This window comes from Clupea harengus, chromosome 9 (assembly GCF_900700415.2).
Source record: "Clupea harengus chromosome 9, Ch_v2.0.2, whole genome shotgun sequence".
Taxonomy (NCBI): Eukaryota; Metazoa; Chordata; class Actinopteri; order Clupeiformes; family Clupeidae; genus Clupea; species Clupea harengus.
The window spans coordinates 23,263,963-23,276,187 of record NC_045160.1 but is presented as its reverse complement, the minus strand read 5'-3'; the positions used below and the strand labels follow the sequence as shown (position 1 = coordinate 23,276,187).

The 12,225-nt window shown below is 47.3% G+C and overlaps 1 protein-coding gene across 1 annotated transcript in view; it reads left to right on the top strand.

Annotated features, from left to right (window-relative positions):
* LOC105909680 (adenylate cyclase 10) overlaps positions 1–12,225 on the top strand; it is a 35,569-nt gene that overhangs the window by 16,671 nt on the left and 6,673 nt on the right. The window contains exons 22-29 of the mRNA XM_042708635.1: positions 15–228; positions 457–594; positions 1,598–1,764; positions 2,272–2,425; positions 6,375–6,579; positions 9,054–9,150; positions 9,699–9,814; positions 12,007–12,124. Of these exons, the coding sequence (XP_042564569.1) occupies positions 15–228; positions 457–594; positions 1,598–1,764; positions 2,272–2,425; positions 6,375–6,579; positions 9,054–9,150; positions 9,699–9,814; positions 12,007–12,124 (1,209 nt within the window). The remainder of the gene's footprint in view (positions 1–14; positions 229–456; positions 595–1,597; positions 1,765–2,271; positions 2,426–6,374; positions 6,580–9,053; positions 9,151–9,698; positions 9,815–12,006; positions 12,125–12,225) is intronic.

The following is a 12,225-nucleotide window of genomic DNA, read 5'->3' as shown; positions in this document are numbered from 1 at the left end:
TTTCCTTCCGTCAGGGATCTGGTGGACACTTTGGCTCGGCTGGATGCCATAATCCAGAACCACCAGGAGGGGGCGAAGCAGAGCAAGAAGTGCCGCTGCGCTCAGATGGTTGAGGTCGTGCTGAGTCCCATGGCGCGCCACTGGATAGGTGTGGGCGACGTGGCCAAGGCCCTCTACTATCTGCTGGAGATTTCTGCCGCCACACTCTACCTATCCAATAACTTTAAGGTGTGTGTCTGTGTGTGCGTCTATGAATGAAGTAGTGTGAATGTGTGTTTGTGTGCACGTGTGTGCATGAGAAGGTGTGTGTGTTTGTGTGTGGCAGGAATGTCAATATATGTGTACACAACTGCGCAGCATAAACGGACTGTAATTGTAAACAGCTGAGAGTCTCAGATCCTAAACATGTATAGGGCATAATGTGACATAATGTGACATAATGTTGCTCTGCGACAGGCTCTGGCATACCTGAATGAGATCCAGGCCATACTGGACAACTTGAAGGCTGGGAGGCCTGCGTTTGAGACAGCAGAAAAGGGCAAAGTAAAGATCTGCAAATTTGAGAAGGCCTGTGTGTGTCGCCTCAAGGGAGAGGTAGGGCTGCAGAACATTTAGTCATTTAGCAGACGATTTTGTCCAAAGAGACGTACAAGGGAGAGAACAGTCAAGCTAAGAGCAATAAAAAAAAAACTGGTGTAACAATAAATACTACTTTACATAAGAAATAGAAAAACGACCTAGAAAGGAAAAAGAAGTGCAGGAATGTAACTGCTGAAGTGCAAGTTAAGCGCTAGTCAAGGTGCCAGTTAGGAAGGGAGGTACTCTCTGAAGAGTTGGGTCTTCAAAAGCTTCTTGAAGGTAGAGAGGGACGCCCCTGCTCTGGTAGTACTAGGCAGTTCGTTCCACCAACGTGGAACTACAAATGAGAATAGTCTGGATTGCCGTGCTTGCACAGACGGCAGTGCCAAACGACGCTCACTAGACGAGCACAGAAGAACACAGATCTGAGAGCATGATCTTAATTCATCGCTGGGGCTTTATGAAGTTTGTTAGCTTAAGTTCACATTGTCCCCTTTTGAGCTGGGTCATGTTCGAGGTTTCTCCCTTAGGTTAGTCCTCATTAAAAAGGAGTTGATCTTTGCCACTGTCACCTATGTGTTGCACTAGAGGGGTTTAGGCCTTGAGTTCAAGTAAAGCATGATGAAAATTAAAATGAATGGAAATTGGTAGAATTAAATTTGTATTTTGTGTGCACCCCATTATTCAGCTCACACACAAAACTCAGCCTTGAACATTTAGGGAGCATATTAAGGGAGAATTCCCTTCGGTGTGTTTTTTAAACCTCTTCTCTCCTATCACACACACGCCTCATTTCTCATGATCTCACTGACCAACCGCCAGAGCTTTTGGCTGATGGGATCTTGTGTAACACACACACAAGATCCAATCAGAGCACGCATGTGTGATGTGAACTGTGCCGCTATGGGCCCTTAGGGAGGTCAGAAAGCACGGTTATGAAGCGAGTGTGTCTGTGCCCCCGTCCCCCGACCCCCGTCCTTACACCCCCATCCTCTCCTGTGTTGCTGTGATGTTGTAGGTGTTGTTCAACACGGGTCAGATCAAGGAAGCGGAGGTCATGTTCGTCAAGGCCCTGAAGCTGCTGAACAGGAGACTGCCCATGACCCGATTGACAGCTGCCATCAAGTTGGTCTCCGAGAGGATGAAGAGGCTCCACCTCCAGCCCCAGGAACTGGACATCCCTGAGTAGGACCCACAACACACCTGCTCACTTTTACCCAGCTGACCTTTAACCTGCTTACCTTAAACCATACCACCTTTAACCATAGCACCTTTAACCATACCACCTTTAACCTGCCTACCTTTACCCATAGCACCTTTAACCATAGCACCTTTAACCTGTCTACCTTTACCCATAGCACCTTTAACCTGCCTACCTTTAACTTTGGCATTGTTTACCTGCCTACCTTTACCCATAGCACCTTTAACCATAGCGTAAGTAATCTGAGAACCTTTTTTTAATCTGCCTACCTTTAACTCTTACACCTTGAACTTGAAGACCTGTAACCTGTCCACCTTTAAACCTGAACACCTTTAACCTGCTCAATTTTTACCTGCTGACCAGCTAATTTTTTACCTGTTCTTCTATCCTGTGCACCTTTAAAATGTAAGGACTTTTTGTCATCCTATATTAATAGCCACTTGCAATAGACCTTTAACTGAGTTGCTCTGGAATGTTCTGGGGTCCTGTAGGGAGAAGAGGCTGGCATATCTGCACGGGCAGATTTACTGCCTGTCCTACATGTGGAAGATCAACTCCATTAAGAGGTTACCCAACATTAGACGTGCATTGCTAGCTATCACCATGGAAGATAACTCAGCCATGCTAACTTCACAGCAGGAAAAGGTGAAGCAGAATACACACACACACACACACACACACACACATGCACACACACATGCACACACACATGCACACACACACACACACACACGCACAGATGCACACACACACGCACTGTGGGAGCCTGGCCTTGCAAGGGCAAACAGTGGGTACACAAACTGGAAAAGAGAAGTCAGACACAGGAGTTGCGGTGAACAGAACTTAGGTTTATTGTACAAACTGAAGGGGGAAAAGGGAGGGGGCGCACAAAGGTAACTCAGAAAGCTTCACCGGTCTGGCCGTTGGCGTCAGGGGCTCCGTCGGGCTCTTCCTGAGGCAAGAGAGAGATAGAGAGCGATTACTCGTCTTCAGTAATATAAAAGGCAGGCCGCGGGCCTCTTACCCTGAGACTGTCTTGGAAGGCGTCTGGTTCTCACTCCTCTGTAGCTCAAGACAGTCTCGCTTCCGTATCCTCTGGTTGAGTTTAAAAAGGCTCCTGATTGCCTGATTGATTGAGTGCACCTGGGAGGGACAACCAGAGACACCTGGGTGGGGAGGAGTTCCCTATGAGAATCCTCTGGGGTAGTACCGCCCATCCAACACCATGCCTCTTAATTGCCTTCGTTTGGCTGTACTCAGCCATGTGGGGCACTGCTCACCGGCTGGGCCATCACATACCCCCCCCCTCAGCTCCGAACCACGGTGGGGAGCGGCAGACCACAGGCAGTCGTCCCTTCTTGACATGGCATCAGCGTTCCCATGCAGTCTTCCGGCTCTGTGTTACACTGTAAACTTAAAGTCCTGTAGGTGTAGAAACCAACGGGTTATTCTGGCATTCCTATCTTTATTGAAGGCCATCCACTTCAATGGTGCGTGGTCAGTGACCAACGTAAACTCTCGACCCAGTAAGTGATACCTTAACTTTCCGATTGCCCATTTAACTGCTAGGCACTCCTTTTCTATGGTCGCATAATTCTTCTCATGGGGAAGTAGTTTGCGGCTAACAAAGGTTATGGGGTATTCACTTCCATCATGTACTTGGGACAGGACTGCCCCAAGGCCTACCTCTGATGCATCTGTCTGAAGCACAAACCTCTTGCCAAAGTCGGGGGTGTGTAGCACGGTTTCGCTGCAGAGGGCTTTCTTCAAGGCGTTGAAGGCCCGCTGTGTCTGTTCCGTCCACTTCACCCGGTTAGATGCACTTTTGCTTGTCAGCTCATGTAAAGGGGCTGCTAAAGAGGCAAAGTTAGGAATGAACTGTCTGTAATACCCCACTAACCCGAGAAAGGTTCTCACCTGCCGTTTGGTCTGGGGTTCGGGCCAGGTTGTAATGGCATCCACCTTCTTTACTTGGGGTTTCACATTTCCTCGTCCGACAGTGTACCCAAGGTAATTCGCCTCCTCCAAGGCGAGGGAGCACTTTGCAGGGTTGGCTGTCAGTCCCGCCTCTCGTAAGGCCTGGAGAACAGCTTCTAGGTGCTGCAGATGGTTCTCCCATGACGTGCTATGGATAACAATGTCGTCCAGGTATGCTGCAGCGTAGTCCTGGTGTGGCCGGAGCACCTTATCCATGAGCCTCTGGAACGTTGCCGGGGCTCCATGAAGACCAAATGGAAGGACTCGATAGTGGAAGGCACCATCTGGCGTTGAGAAGGCCGTCTTCTCCCTTGCCTGTGGGGTGAGTGGAACCTGCCAATATCCTTTGGTTAAATCTAGCGTGGAGATGAACCGGGCAGGTCCTAACCTCTCGACCAGCTCATCTACCCGGGGCATAGGGTAGGTGTCAAACAGAGAAATCTCATTTAACTTTCGATAGTCATTGCAGAACCTAATGCTGCCATCCGGCTTTCCAACAAGGACTATAGGACTGGACCAGGCACTGTGTGACTCCTCCACCACCCCAAGGTCAAGCATTTTCCTCACCTCGTTTCTGATGGCCTCCCGTCTGGCCTCTGGGATTCGGTATGGTCGTAGCCTTACTGTCTTTCCCGGCTCTGTTCTGATGTCATGGGCGATGACTGTTGTTCGTCCCGGGGCCTCAGAGAAGACATCTCTGTTTCTATCGAGCAGTTCTCGGAGGTCTTGTCCTTGCCGGGATGACAGCTGGTCACCCATTTTCACTGGCGGGAGGACCTGGGGAGGCAGGTTAGCTACCAGGACATTGGAGGGGACAGGGAGAGGCTCATGCCATGGCTTCAGTAAATTTACATGGTACAGTTGTTGGGCTTTCCTACGGCCTGTCTGCCGTACACGGTAATTCACGGGCCCCACCCGTTCCAGTATTTCATAAGGCCCTTGCCACTTGGCTAAAAACTTGCAATCATTCGTTGGAATTAAAACCATCACCTTGTCTCCCGGTTTGAACTCTCTCACCTGGGCTCCCCGGTTGTATACCTGTGCCTGTTGCGCTTGGGCTTGCTGCATGTGCTCCCGAACTAAGGGCCAGACTTGGGTCATTCGGTGGTGCATTTGTTCCACATGCTCCACGATGCTGCGCTGGGTGGACGGCTGCTGCTCCCAGGCTTCCTTGGCCACATCCAGCAAGCCCCGAGGCCTCCGACCGTACAGAAGCTCGAACGGTGAAAATCCAGTGGAACCCTGGGGTACTTCGCGTATAGAGAACAGAATATAAGGCAGCAGCTGGTCCCAGTTCTTACCATCAACAGCGATTACCTTGCGCAGCATGTGTTTTAAGGTTTTGTTGAACCTCTCTACAAGTCCATCGGTCTGAGGGTGATAGACAGAGGTTCTGATTTGTTTCACCTTTAGGCTTTGGCACAAACATTTCATCACTTTAGACATAAAGCAGGACCCTTGGTCTGTCAGGATTCCATCCGGCAGGCCCACTCTACTGAAGAGCAGAAACATCTCCCTGGCGACCACCTTCCCAGTAGCAGACCGTAGAGGAATTGCCTCCGGGTAACGGGTTGCATAATCCAGGATCACTAGGATATAGCGGTGACCACGGCTAGACTTTGGTAAGGGCCCAACTATGTCCATGCCAATCCTGCTAAAGGGTGTTTCAATAATGGGAAGGGGTATCAGAGGACTTCGGTACTCTACCTTTGGGGAGTTGATTTGACACTCGGCACAATGTCGGCAGTACTCCTCCACGGCCCTCTTGACTCCCGGCCAGTAGAAACGGCTGAGAACACGTTCATACGTCTTCTCCCTTTCGGTCTCCCTGTTGCTCTACACAGCTCTCCTACCGCTGTCTGCAGATTGGCTTGCGAGGTCAGAATGGCTTTCAAAACCTCTTCCATGTTCGCCCTTCTCCTCTGTTCTGACGTGCTCTATTCCAACTCGGTATACCCACTGATAGCGAAGACTCAGAATGCCCGCATTCTCCACCATATGTGGGAGCCTGGCCTTGCAAGGGCAAACAGTGGGTACACAAACTGGAAAAGAGAAGTCAGACACAGGAGTTGCGGTGAACAGAACTTAGGTTTATTGTACAAACTGAAGGGGGAAAAGGGAGGGGGCGCACACAGCACACACGCACACACGCACACACACACACACACACACACACACACACACACACACACACACACACACACACACACACATGCACACACACACACAAGTCCGTTACTGTAGAGGAAAAACAGCCAAACTTTCCTCCAAAGACCACCGATGATGGAGAAAGGACTTGGTACACAGTTAACACACATGAAAACATAACAACATACTCAGACAGCCTTATACTGCGGCAGGTGAAGAGGATAGAGGGCTTTAGGGTCTTTGAATGAAGGACAGCGAGGAAACATGACCTTCCTCATCTGGTCAAGCAAATCACTTCTGCGGCTGAATTTCATCATCCATAATGGTTCTAACTATGTACAAGCAAGGCACTTCCATAGCTGAGTATAATAATCCACAATGATTCCAACTCTCCGTCCCTCTCTCTCTCTCTCTCTCTCTCTCTCTCTCTCTCTCTCTCCATCTCTATTTCTCTCTCCTCCCTCCTCAGACGGTGCTCTCTACGATAGACATGTTTCAGTTCAGCCAGATCTCGGGGCAGGAGGGGGAGTGCAGCAAGTACGAGCGGAAGCTCTTTGAGCAGTGCGCCCAGCTGCCCGACACCTCAGATTCATACATCCTCATCACTCACTTCACACGCAACCTCTGCATCACGCGCCTCTGCGAAGGGCACCTGGAGGAGGCCATCCAGTACGGTGAGTATATGGTGTGTGTGTGTGTGTGTGTGTGTGTGTGTGTGTGTGTGTGTGTGTGAGCACACGTGTTTGTGTGTGCGGAGCTGTTTGCATGTGTGTGTTCAGTTACGTGCACGGCTCAATGCATGAAACGTAAAGGGGAGGCCACGCAGAATTGATAATAAGTTATTTATTTAATGATAAAGATTTATATTTATATAATAAAGAATGCCAAAAAGTGTGGTGAAATTCAGTATTGTGAATGGTAACCAAAAATGTAATACAAAGTCAGTCTAGGGGTGTAACAAAACAAACAACGGAGATCCAAAATCCAAGCACCAACTAATCCAAACACCAACGGAGAACCAAAAGCCAAATGCCGGGAGGACCAGAGCTGCCTCGACTGCCGGCTGGTCAGGGCTTTTGTAGCCCAGCCAATCAAGGACACACCTGTCCCCAATCACCTGCTACAGAGACAGAGAGAGATTGGGAAAAACTGGGAGAGAGAACAGGCATGCCGATATCACAGGGCGGGGCCTAGACCCGCCAGGGTCGTAACATCCCCCCCCCCCTTAAGACAGAAGCCCACCTAAGTGAGATTCTGCACTCACAAAAAAAACATTTACCTAGACCATCCCAACCCCAACTAACAAACAGTCCCACAGCCACACAACACTCAAACTGGGGTCAGACTGTAATAAATACCCCATCCACTCACACACTCACCACTCCTCACGCTCACCAGTCACACAACCAGCTGCCCCACAGCAATTCCGGGCCCTGGAAAAGCAATCTAAGAGGGACAGGGGAAGAGACAGGAGAGGAGAGAAAGGAGTGTAGTCAGCAAGCAACAACCATACAACCTATCCCCCCACACCTGGGGCGCAGGACAACGCATTAGTCCATGTAAAATGGACATTTCCCTTCAATACATTGTGAGGGGTGAAACCAGTGTATAACAAAAAGAAGCCATAGGTCTCGAGGACCACCCCCACAATGGGCCAACAGATCCACTGCCATGACTCACACCTACACCCCCCAGGAAGAAACTGGTGGCTTTGCCTTTATGTCCTTGAAAGAAGAATCTGAAGGTGCATTCCAGGCCGGTGACAAACGATAACCCTGTAACAAATAATATATTTCCCATGGCAAGGAGGGCTTTATGGCAGAACCAGGCCATTCAAAAGAAGAGGAAAAACACGCCGAATCCTATTAGACCCATTCCAATTTTCGAAGAATCCTTCACTGATTGTGCGCAACTCTTCGCCCGAGTCACCGCGCAAGCAATGAAAACATCCGGAAACTCTGTGACAAAGTAATTTTGTTTAGTGGCCTCTATGGGCTCAGTTGATACTACTGGTGGTGCTGGCCCGCTTGGCCATACCCGGTCCCCAGCCACAATGTTACCCAGAATCACGTGCACTCCTGGCACAGGCAACGCCGGCCGAAACCCCAACAATGACTTCACCCTGCACAAGATCAGAACCCAGCACGATCATATGCAGGGGAACTGACATGGTTTGCATTCCCATATCCTGAATAAGAACACATTTTCCTGTATTAGAACGAACAGAAAACGCTAAAACGCATTCTGAGACAAACGTCTCTGTTGCACCAGTGTCCCGCCAAATTTTAACCGGCTTTTTTATCAGAGCTACCCACAAATTAAATAAAGCCATCAGGTATGAATGAGAACAGGCATGCCGAAATCACAGGGCGGGGCCTCGACCCGCCAGGGTCGTAACAGTGTATGCATGTGTCTGTAATGCTAGAGAGGGAGGGTTTGTGTGTGATTAATCATTTTGTCCAAGATTTTGCAAATATTTTTTAAATAATATAACTTGGCTTATATGTTTACACTGTGAAGTAAAGGGCTAACTATGCAATTTTTCCCAAAACGTGCACATTTCTATGTGTATTGTTTGCATATGTGTGTGTGTGTGTGTGTGTGTGTGGTGTGTGTGTGCGTGTGTGTGTGTGTGTGTGTGTGTGTAGTTCCAACAGCACTAATGAGAGTAGACAGACTGTAAGACTGATTTGTCATATGTGTGTGTGTGTGTGTGTGTGTGTCTCTGTGTGTGTGTGTGTGTGTGTCTGTAGTACCAACAGCACTAATGAGAGTAGACAGACTGTAAGACTGATTTGTCATATGTGTGTGTGTGTGTGTGTATGTGTGTGTGTGTGTGTGTGTGTGTGTGTGTGTGTGTGTGTGTGTCTGTAGTACCAACAGCACTAATGAGAGTAGACAGACTGTAAGACTGATTTGTCATATGTGTGTGTGTGTGTGTGTGTGTGTGTGTGTGTGTGTGTGTGTGTGTGTGTGTGTCTGTCTGTCTGTAGTACCAACAGCATTAATGAGAGTAGACAGACTGTAAGACTGATTTGTCATATGTGTGTGTGTGTGTGTGTGTGTGTGTGTGTGTGTGTCTGTCTGTCTGTAGTACCAACAGCATTAATGAGAGTAGACAGACTGTAAGACTGATTTGCCTTGGCAGGTTTCCGGACCAGGAAGGCGATTAAGGGGCTGAACCAGGTGGGCGTAGACTTGTGGCTCATGGCCATCCTCAACCCCCCCATGCTCTTCACCAACAGGTTAGCCCGCCGTGCCACGACATCGCTACGGCAACATACTGCTCCGCCCACTGCCATGACTCACACCTACACGCTCACCTCACAGGGAACGCTAAACAGATGGTTGATTAACAGAGGCACTTTCCCTACACTTTTAAATGTTTTGGACAAAAATGGCTAGTATTCACACAGTGAGACATTGCCTGCAGATGTGGAAGTGCTACTTGTGATGGACAGTGTTAAGGAAATCACTAAATAGTCACGATTACAGGTGTTTGTAATTAGTTATGTATCTGCAGTATGCATGTGTGTGCATTTAATTTCTACAGAGATTACATTTTTATATAAGATGTATGGTGTATTATTTACCTGTTGTTTCACTTTGTTATAATATTGAATTCATCTGATTGGATCTTTGTTGGATGGCTGTTTAATTTTTTTCACTTTCCAGTTGTGATAGGAGTACAGATGTTTCATTGCTGTGTTGAGCGCATTCACTAGTGTGTTTAACTGTCATTCACTGTTGTGTTTAACTGTCGGGTGTGTGTTTCTTCCCCCACCTCCCTCAGATATAGTACGTTTGTGCAGATTACCCTGAGATTGGAGCACCTAAGCAACACAACCGGGATCAGCACTGGCAGAGGCTGGTTTTACACTTCCTGCTTAAACTGCATGCTCTACGCTGGTAAAGACCAACTCAGACTCTTCACAAACACTTCTCTCTAATCTCTAATGCTCTTTATGTCTCCACGATGGTAAAGACGAACTCAGACTCTTCACAAACACTTCTCTCTAAGCTCTAATGCTCTTAATGTCACTACGATGGTAAAGACCAACTCAGACTCTTCACAAACACTTTTGTTGTCTCTTTGCTGGTAAAGACCAACTCAGACTCTTCACAAACACTTTTGTTGTCTCTTTGCTGGTAAAGACAAACTCAGACTCTTCACAAACACTTTTGTTGTCTCTATGCTGGTAAATGCAAACTCAGACTCTTCACAAACACTTTTGTTGTCTATAGGCTGGTAAAGACAAACTCAGAGACTTCACAAACACTTCTGTTGTAGGTAACCCTCATACCTGTCCCTCTTTCCCGAGCTCTTGGCGTTGTGTTGTTTGCAAACAGCCTGCCTCAGTTGCATGTTTTTACGCTGAAAAAACAGATGGTGTTTTTAGTTCAAAACAGCTCAACTAAAGGGCCCTTGTCCTCTCCACTTCAAAATCAAAACGGTCTCATCCTTTCCCGCAAAACAAGTATAGTTATACTCATAAATATTCCTCGTCCCTGCTCTCACTGTGAGTTTTTATACAGCTTACTTCAACTGTAGACCATCATCCTGAAATGGTTCCCCTTAGATCTTTAAATGGATCTACAGTACATAAAGTTAAATGTCCATTGTAGGCTTTAGGCTGATTGTCCCAGATTCAGTATGCCTATGTCAAAATTAAGTTCATGTTTACATATGAAAAAATATAATAAATCTTTTTTTTTTCAATAAATATTGAATATGTCTGGCCTTCGACTTGGACGCAGTTTTTAATTTTGGCGCTCTGTTTATTTGAGTTTGACACCTCTGCTCTATGCTGACTAGTGTCCCATTCCCTGTCACAGAAAAGCATCCCCGCAGCATGATGCTGCCACCACCATGTTTGACTGCAGTGATGGTATTTCATGAGGTGATGCTCAGTGCCCGGTTTCCTCCGGAAATGTCGTTGGGAATTGTGGTCAGATATTGCAAATCATCACACCAGATGTTTTTGCTTCTCATGGCCTGAGAGTCATTCAGGTGCTTTCTGGCAAACTTCCAGCAGGTTGTCATGTACCTTTTAATTAACAATGGCTGCCATCTGGCCACTCTTCCATAAAGGCCTGATTGGTGGAGTTTTGCACTGATGATTGTCCTTCTGTAAGGTTTTCCCTTAAGGGGTAAGGTTCCACAAAGGAACCCTGGATCTCATTCATAGTGACCCTGATTGGTCAGTTTGGCTGGGCAGCCAGATCTAGGAAGACTGTTGGTGGTTCCAAATCTCTTCTCTTGAGAATGATCTCTTGAGACTGATGGAGGCTACCGTGCTCTGCGTCTCCAGGTCTGTGTCTCGATGCAATCATGTCACGCTGGTCTACAGGCAATTCTTCCAACCTCATGGCTTTGTTTTTCACAGGGTGTGGTTTGACAGCTGGGTGTCCATCACATTATTGAATGCTTATTTTGACCATTCGAATAGGAAATCTTTAGTGGTAACACTTGAACTTTGTCATAAAATTTGAATTTTCAAGTGTTCACAGCTGTTCACAACTCGTCCCTTGATTAGATTATTTTTAATTTGCATAACACAGCTGATGGAGAAGCGCAAATATAGATAATATAATAGATGCAAATAGAATATGCAAACAAGTTGGATAGAAATCCAGCTTGTGAGACCGTATATATAGACTGGAGGGTGCTATTCCTTTATTATGGCCAATGAATTCAGCTAGGCACAGGTGGACCTCAATCCGGTTGCAGAAGCATCCCAAGGACCATTGAGTGGAATAGAATACACCAGAGCTCAATTGAAAGTGTCAAAACAAAGGGTCTGAATAAGAAATTATATAAATATAAAATATGAAATGAAGAATTTAATATGTCAGTCTTTTTTTCCCCAGTACATTAACAAAACACTCCAAAAACCTGTTTTTTCTTTGTCATTGTGGAGTATGAAACATGACAAATTGTGGAAAACCTGAAAGGATGTGAAACGTTCCAAATGCACTGTATATAAGTATGAAAAACATATATTTTTCTGTTGAGCTCTGTCTGACGGTCCGTCAGTGTGTGCTCCTCATTGAGTAGCTGTGGGTGTGTGTGTGTGTGTGTGTGTGTGTGGCGATTTCAGGTTTTATGGTCAGACGGATGGATGAGTGCGTGATGTTCGTGCAGGACGCCCAGTCTGACCCCTGTCTGCTGGCTGATAAGGGCCTGATGTTCACCCTCTATGCGGCACTTGCCCTCTGGTGAGACACGCACACACACACACACACACCCACACACACACACACACACACACACACACACACACACACCTACACACACACCCACACACACACACACACAC